General features: G+C 39.8%; 1 protein-coding gene across 1 annotated transcript; it reads right to left on the bottom strand.

The window, feature by feature from the left end:
• Positions 1-601: 601 nt before the first annotated feature.
• SLN (sarcolipin) lies at positions 602-4,770 on the bottom strand. Its single transcript, XM_026006721.2, has 2 exons — positions 4,633-4,770; positions 602-906 (listed from the first exon to the last, which is right to left on the bottom strand). The coding sequence occupies exon 2, from the start codon at positions 831-833 to the stop codon at positions 738-740; it is 96 nt and encodes a 31-aa protein (XP_025862506.1). The 5' UTR covers positions 834-906; positions 4,633-4,770; the 3' UTR covers positions 602-737.
• Between the last annotated feature and the right edge of the window lie 3,840 nt (positions 4,771-8,610).

Here is an 8,610-nt window from a genome sequence, read left to right as displayed (position 1 = left end):
CAAGGAAATTGTGTGCTTTCAGTGGACCCTTGAAACTATGCCCCAGACCTCCTAGTGAAATTTATTCTCTCTGCCCTGGAGGCTCGTTTAGTGGGAAAGTTTGAGGAACACTGAATCAACAGAATTATTTGAAATGTGACAAATCTTAATTGACTTGGTTTCAAATCCTTAGCAGTTGGAAATCTTGGCTTATCTCAAACGCTAGAAATACTGTAACATTTGTCACTTCAATCCCAGCCAAGGGTCAAATGCAGTATCACAAATAGAAGCTGAAATAAATTCCAAAAGTCATTTTGTGGTTGACTTAACTTTATTCACATGATAGCTACAGGGGTTGACAATGACTTCCTCTAACATTTCTTTCTTCTGGTGAGTTGATATAGCGTTTGGTTGCAGACAGTGTGGGTGGAAGGGCTGTGTGGTAAGACAGATCAGGGGCTTGTTACAATTCTACACCATCATGAATCATTTAATTTTAACCTTGTGGCTTGTCTAACACATTTGCAGTAAGAGTTGAGGAATAAATCTAATGCTCACTGGCAAATACTTGGCAGCCCTTGCGAGCAGCATCTTTAGAGTGCACACAATCAATCCTAACACTGGAGGCACCTCAGATATTGTGAGTGTGGGTCAGAAATGCCCTGGGGTGCTGAGAAAAGCATCCCATGACAGCAGTGGGAGCTCAGAGCAGCAGCTCTGGAGAGTTGCAGTCAATCCCAGGAGCACGACATGGCTTCTCAGTACTGATAGGACCTCACAAGGAGCCACATAAGAATAACGGTGATCAGGACAATAGTGAAGTTGAGAAACAGCTCCCGGGTGGATATCCCCATTCTCAGAGTTGGCTCGGTGAGAACTGATAGCAGACTTCTGAGGGCACACCCAAGAGCTTCTGCTTGTCCTCACCTAATGGAGAGTGACAAAGAAAACATGGAGATACATGAGCATTCTTTCCTTGTTGTGGAAGAAGAGAGTGTTATGGGCTGAACTGTGGCCCCAACAAAACTGGTATGTTGAAATCCTAACTCCCAATGTCTCAATAGGTGACTATATTTGGAGATAGGGTCTTTTAAAAGGTAATTAAGTTTAAATGAGGCCATTAAGATGCACCTTAATCCACTATGACGTGTTCTTATAAGAAGAGTAGACGAGGACACAGACATGTACAGAAGGAAGACCATTTAAAGGCAGGGAAGACAGTCATCTACCAGCCAAGGAGAGAAGCCTCAGAAGAAGTCAACCCTGCCAACACCTTCATCTTAAACTTCTAGCCCTCTGACTATTTTTGGACTAGAGCTGCCACTCTTCCTGGGTCTCCAGCCTGCTGATCTCCCCCATAGATTTTGGACTTGCCAGTCTCCACAATCACCTAAGCCAATTTTATCCATATATCTACCTATATCTATCTTGATATTAACATACAGATGTAGGTCACACACACACACACACACACACACGCACACACACACACAAATCCTATTGGTTTTGTTTCTCTGAAGAACCCTGACTAATGAAAAGAAACTGGTTTTTCTGCCCAATGTCAAAAAGACCAACAAAGTCCTGATTTTTTTCCTGTAATGAATGTATAGATGCTTTGGATAAACACAAAATGTTATATTTTCTCTCTCCCAGGATATGTGTGCTTGCCTTGCTAACATGGGGTACCAGCAAACAAGGTCACCAGAACAAAATAAAAAACAAACAAAAAGGTATGGTTTAGTATTTGTTCTTGCTTGAAACTGCATGTAAAAGTAGGATCCCATAATTTCTCAGGTGTCAGGCTGCCGTAGGTCTTCATCTAAGCCTATGAATGCATGAAGTGCTTACAGCAGCTGCTTGGCCTCTTATAAGCCCTGAATTGGGCACAGAGCCCACGGGGGTCAACCAAAAGTCCCTCGCATAACAGGCACTCAGTCAAAAGAGCAAGTGTTAACCTCATGGGTAGTTCTATTTCAAAAAGGGCTTCTGCCAGCTATTTTTAGTCAAGTGCAGGATGTGCCTATATTGTAAACACTTCAAAGAGCAGGGATGGTGTCTTTATAGTTTGCACAGATAGTACATGCAGGAAATCATACTTTGAGAGCATGTGCAGTGCAATCGATGAGATTATTACCTTCAGCAATGTGGTACAACTGGTACTTTGAGTACTCAAACCAAATGAAATTAAGATTAAAGATAAACTTCTAGATATTTATTAGATACTAAGATTTTAGATACTATGAAGTGAAAAAGCTTAGGGGGAAGGAGAGTTTTGTTTATTTGCTAAGGTTGGGAATTCAGGGAGTAGGAAGGAGGGTTAGCAAGCTTTTGACCCAAATAGCATTTTTAACCATCTAACCAGATTGAATTATTAATTATAATTACTGTTTATTATATTATTAATGGGCAAAATTATTAATTGTATACACTAACCAAATAATCATTCTTCATATTATGGAATGGTTGGTGTAATTAACACACAGGTTCAGATTAGATGGTGTCAACAGTAGCTTGTTAAATCTTGCTTTAAAAATGGCTGATAATGACCGATTTTTGTATCATTTCCTTTTTAATTGTTATCCATCTTTTCACCCTCCACATTCAGTATATAGTAGATTCCAATGAAACTCTTTACAAATATTTGCTTGAAGGAGAAAGCAAACAGAAGAAAATAAATGGATAAAGGAAGTAGAGAGAATGTGTTAGAAGGTATACAAGAGCATAGAGGAATGCGAAGGTGATGAATCCACACCTGGGGCCTTGAGGCAAAGGATGAGAATCATAGGCAGGCTCCTCTCTCTTAATATAATACAATCCTATTCCATACACTAATTTATTTGGGAGCATTTTGGTGAAATGCAGAGATACCCAAAAAGAGAGAGAGGGAAAGAAGAGAGAGACTATATTTATAATGATCACAACAACCCGGTTCAGGAAGGGCAAAATCACTATCTCACCAAATCTGCCTATTAGATTAAACTCTTAAATAAAGGGTTCCATGGATAGTGACCCAACAAGAACAATCAGAAAATGTGATTGAAAGCCGTCTACAGCTGTGTTTGTGTGACCTTCACAACTCTGTGACCTTCACAACTCAGGCAAATATTACCACGATTTTTCTCTCTCCCATAATGTAGCTGAGAAACTGAGAGAGGAGGTATGTTGTTTGCATAATGGCACATAGCAAGTTAAAGGCAGAACTAGAATTGGCAGACTAGAACTAGTTGTTAAAATTGTGGTTACTACACAGGAGTGATTACAAAAATGAGTTATTACTGCAATTAACTGCCCTGACTACACAAAGTCATGTAAAATTTCAATACTTTGGTAAAACAACTTACATTTTTTTTATTAAGGCTATTAGTGCCTTAATAAAAGGCTCTATCATCCAGCTATTTTGATTCTGCTCTAGAAACTCAAGCACATGTGCACCAAGATACATATACAGCAATGTTCACAGCCACATTTTCATAATATCCCCAAGCTGGAAACAACTCAGATGTTCATCAACAGTGGGATGGATGATGAATTTTGGAATATTCATACATTTGAATGCTATAAGAGCAAAGCAAATATATGAACTATGGCAACACACAACAAGATGGATGGATCTCACAAATAGAATTGTCAGGCCAAAGAAGAATTCACAAAAGACACAAAGAATGTTATTCCATTTATACAAAACTGAAGACAGGGAACTTAATACTATAGTTTAGGAATGCTGACATAGGTGGCAAAACCATAAAGAAAAGCATAAATAAGATTATCTTAGCAATCAAAATGGTGATTACCTATGGTGGGGCAGAAAGGGAGAGATGATCAAGAATGGACTTCTGAGGTGCCAGCAATGATCTCTTTCTTGACGTGGGTGATAGTACACAAGTGTTGCTTTATAATTAGTATTCAAACTAGGTTTTATGATTCTTTTTTTTTTTATTTTTTTTATTTTTTTTAGGTTTTATGATTCTTTACATTTTTTTCTCCAGTAGTCTCTGAATTGACAGGCTACCTCATACACTTCTTTATTTCCTACAGATTACCTCTTACCATTTCTTGCGCTTTGATGGTGTACTTGAATATTTGCTGTTTTATATATTTTTAAGTGGATAAAACACAAAGAGTTAAGATGAGAATTTCTAACAAATCCAATTTAATCAACATATATGCTAACAATAAGAAGTGGAATTTACTTTCACACACATTTATACCAAAGTTAGGTAGATATTCAGATCAGCAAACTTTGGCTTTTCTGTTGTTACCCCACAAAGACAATTTTGGCCTCATTGTAAATCTTCCCCAGAGTTAAGATCACACCATATGATCCAAAGTGATTGCCATATCAGTGAAATAAAAACCAGAAAAGCTCTGACATTGACCTTCTTTGAATGGAGGCTTTGAGAATTAGGAAGGGAGAAATGCATACCAGGAGATGGGAAAAAAAGGCAAGTAAGAATAAATAATACTCTTTGCACCTTAAAAAATACTTGGTACAATAGGTATTGCTTATCTCATTAAGAAATATAAACATGCCTCTGTGTTTTTCATTTGCAAATTGTACACGCAACACATACATACACACACTTTCCTTTCTCTCTCTCTCTCTCTGCTATGTATAAAAATCCTGCTGTCATCTAAAGAAGGTCAAGGACACACCTGGCTGCAGTAGGCTTCTTCTCTCTCTCTCCAACTCAGGCTCCCACTCCCGCTTGTCTCCCAGGCTCTCTGGACTCCTGGACTCTGGGCAGGGCCTAAAGTAGTCTGAGGGAGGTGGCAATCACCGTGATGTCACTGATGAAACATGTCAAAGGAACAACCTCCAAAAGTTTGAGGCTATTTGTGTTTAGGGGGAATATAGAAGTCTGTTGACTAAGACTCTAGTCCTTTGGCTGCCTATTTGTACTAACACCACAGGGACTTAAAGTCTTCCCTTCCAGTTGACTTCAGGCACAACTGATATGAATTTAAAACTTATCTTTTACATCTTCATGAATAGCTCTAACATGTGTTTCGAACATCATAAAGCCAGAGTGATAGATTAATATTAGCAGATCAGTGCTGAATTTGGCCACTTTCCCTACTTATCATGTGAGAATGTAAAAAAAAAAAAAAAAAAAAAGACTTTGGGATGTATGGGTGGCTCAGTGGTTGAGCATCTGCCTTCGGCTCAGGGCATGATCCTGGGGTCCTGGGATGGAGTCCCACATCAGCCTCCTTATGGGGAGCCTACTTCTCCCTCTGCCTATGTCTGTACCTCTCTCTGTGTGTCTCTCATGAATAAATAAATAAAATCTTTTTTAAAAGTACAACTTCATTTCACCACCCATATCCTTAACTATTTGAAATGAGAAGAGCTCTCTGCCTTGCACATGCACCTCCCAAACCACACAGGCACCAGAATTCAACAGACATCTCTAGCTCCTTCAAAACTGACCTTCGTCCAAGCAGTGAAAACTATCTCCTCAGTCACCTGCTCTGCATAACATTCCAGCTAAGCTGTATTTTGGAAGTTTACACATTAATATACAGTTTCATCTGAAACAGCTGTGGAAGCCATGGTTTATATCTCTCTGTCGGTAAACTAATACTGCAGCAAACTCATACAGCAAAACTCAATCCTTGGGAGAGACCTAGAGGGTAAAAGGAGACCTGGTTGAAACTAGTGCGATCGTGAGTAATGGAACCTACTTGCAAGAAATAGACTTGTATAACTTTCTATTACAAACACTAACTAAAACTAGGCTGTTACAATGAGCTTACAATCAACACTTCAGATGTCTGGAGGTGAGTGGAGCCCCTGAAGTACTTAACTGAACTGGAAAGTATATCAGTGAAGCACTTTCAATAGGACCCCAGCAACTGTGTTTGCTCAGCAAATCTCTTCCTTACAGATACTAGAGCAAACCCCCTCTGAATTCCCAGTTAGGGTCAATCAATATAAAGCATTCCCAGAAGGCATAAACCAGCAAAATTCCCTATAGAGTTGTGTTCATAATCAAACCTCTCCCCACCGTGCCTCATACTCCAGAGATGTTACTAAAAGAAAGACTTTCCATCCATTTCTTCATTTTCAACATACACTCAATGAAAGAAAATGTTAAGACAACATTCTGTCACCACATGCCTTGTAAAAAGATAGCTTGGTAAAGTGACAGATAGTATATAATAATTATAGCTCAATCGAACATTGGCACTGATTTGTTGCCATCTGGCAAACCCCTTGAATGTAGTCAGATTTCTGTCTTTTGCCTCGGAGCCCTTGCCAGCTCGTTTCAAACGCTGGGAGTGTTTTCCCGTCACCAAGCCACACCCGGACCTTTTTTTAATCCACTCAAAATTATTTTAGGGACAATCAAAAAGTTATATATTTATTAGAGGACATTTGAAAATATCAAATCATAAAGAAAATTACTATTAGCCATTAATCTCCCCACCCGATGGGGGGTGGAATCCATTCTGCTACTTTCTATCCATGTTCAGGCTGCACAGACACAATCTCAAATTCCCAAGATATTTTTGGTAAAGGAATCTGATACTTGGAAAACCTTTATCTTTTTTGATTCACATAGAATCAAATTCATACTATACCATGTGATTGGGCAGCAACAGCACCGTGTCCATGCAGGATGAGGCCTTCCCCACCTGCAAGGACCTGCTCCGTCCCCGACACCCACCCCCTCAGCCCGGAACCTGCCACTGTCCCGAGATTCCCCTGCATCAGAAATAAACCAAGTACTACGCACCACCCCCCCCCCCCACACACACACAAAAGCTTGTATTTAGCGGACAAGCATTTATTTTGTACATGTTCAAATAGAATTTGCTGTAAAACATTTAAAACATTAAATACAATGGGGAAGTGTTAACCATATTCCAAAACAGCTCACCAACGCTGCCAGTTTGGTTGAATTGGTTAATTTCAACGTAACCGGGAGGGAAAATCCTACTGCTTCATCATGAGTCAGTTCCATTTGTCTACTTGGTTGTCCTGTTTAAGTTTATCCAATTTATACCAGGGACAACTCTGCCCAGTGCATAGACAAATTCCCAGATAGAGGCTTCAGAAGCTTCTGCATACTAGTGGCTTATCCTGTGATGTCACAGGAGAGTATGATTACATTGAGAATTTAGCTTCTTATTAGTTTGATCTAACCCTTTCCAGAAAAATATGCAAGCCACCCAAAGTCACCTGACAACTATTCAAATGCCTATGGGAGAGTTCAGCCTTGAGGATTTGCAGGTCTCTTAAAACAACAACAACAGCAACATTACTGTCTCCCATTTAAGAAACCGAGAATAACAAGATTTCAAAAAAAAATAAAAACAAAAACAAAAAAAATAACAAGATTTCAAACCTCAGTGCCAAAGCAAATGCATCCCTTTCAATTAACCTTCCTTAAAGTCTGTTAATATTTTCCTTTCTGGGAGGAATTCCCATGATTTAACAGCACTCATTCCCTATCAACTTTCTCTTAAGGTACTATTCTGCCCATCAACAAAAGACGTACTGAAAATCCTTTGACGTTATTTCCATGCCTATTAATGTAGAATTCAGCCAAGGGCCAAAAAAGCCAAGTAAATAGTGTTCACGCTGACGTTGGTCCTGGTGATCCACTTGGCACTTCTGCACCCTCCCCGCCTCACCGCCACTAGACATCTGTGGCACAGCACACCCTTTGAGAATCAGGGCTGAGCCCTTGTGCCTGCTTATTCCTCATTTAAATCCCTATTTTCAACCACCTTTTTACTTAGCAAAAGGGAACACCTTGAGGCAGTCCATGGCTTCTATGTCAAGTCTACCACACGACGGGAGAAATCAGCAAGGCCTGATGAAAGGTGATAAGCTCTTAGCACACCACAGTAATGAGTATGATGATGAGGACGATGCCTTTCTCACCTTCACATCTTCACATCCAGCTTCTTGTCGAGCTGCTCAGAAGGAAAGAAACCACTTTCTGCTATGCTTTTTCATTATCCTAAACACACAAGTACTAACCCAGAGAAAGAGGAAACCCTATTTCTTGAAGCTCTCTCCATGTCCTTCAAAAAGTAATGAACATTATCTGTATTCTCAATTCCTTCTGGCACACGTGTGACTTTTTCACTCACTAACTGGATTTTAATTTCAAAGGCAGGGATGGTTTCTTTTATTTCTTTTGTTCTCTAGCTGTGCATCGAACCAATGAAGTATAATAGATGCTCTAGAATGTATAGCATGGGGCTCAGTCTGCACCTCCATTGTATCACATCCCCTACTGAGACCCAGACATGTCTGAGCGTGCCCGGCAAACACAAGTGGAGGATGTTTATGAATGAGGTCTATTCATAAAAGGATCTAGACACAACCTGGGAGAGAAAACTCCTTTGAAGGAAAGTGACCGAAGATATACGTGGTTCAGCAACAGGAAGAAGAGATAGTCATCCCACTGTACATAACACAAATTCACTGGTTAGCCAGGTCCTGTGAGATGTAGATGCCAAGATGGAACTAAATATGCAAAAGAAAAATATATCAGGAGAAATTCCTGAGAGAGAAAATATGGAGGGAGAGAGAAACTGAGAAAGTCATCAAACAGCAAGAGAAAAAGGGAAAAAGAAAAGGGAGGTTGGGTAGGAGCATCTCAGACTGCAGTT

This window comes from Vulpes vulpes, chromosome 12 (genome assembly GCF_048418805.1).
Source record: "Vulpes vulpes isolate BD-2025 chromosome 12, VulVul3, whole genome shotgun sequence".
Lineage (NCBI taxonomy): Eukaryota > Metazoa > Chordata > Mammalia > Carnivora > Canidae > Vulpes > Vulpes vulpes.
Note: the sequence above shows the minus strand (reverse complement) of the source record. Positions and strands in the feature narration are given on the sequence as shown.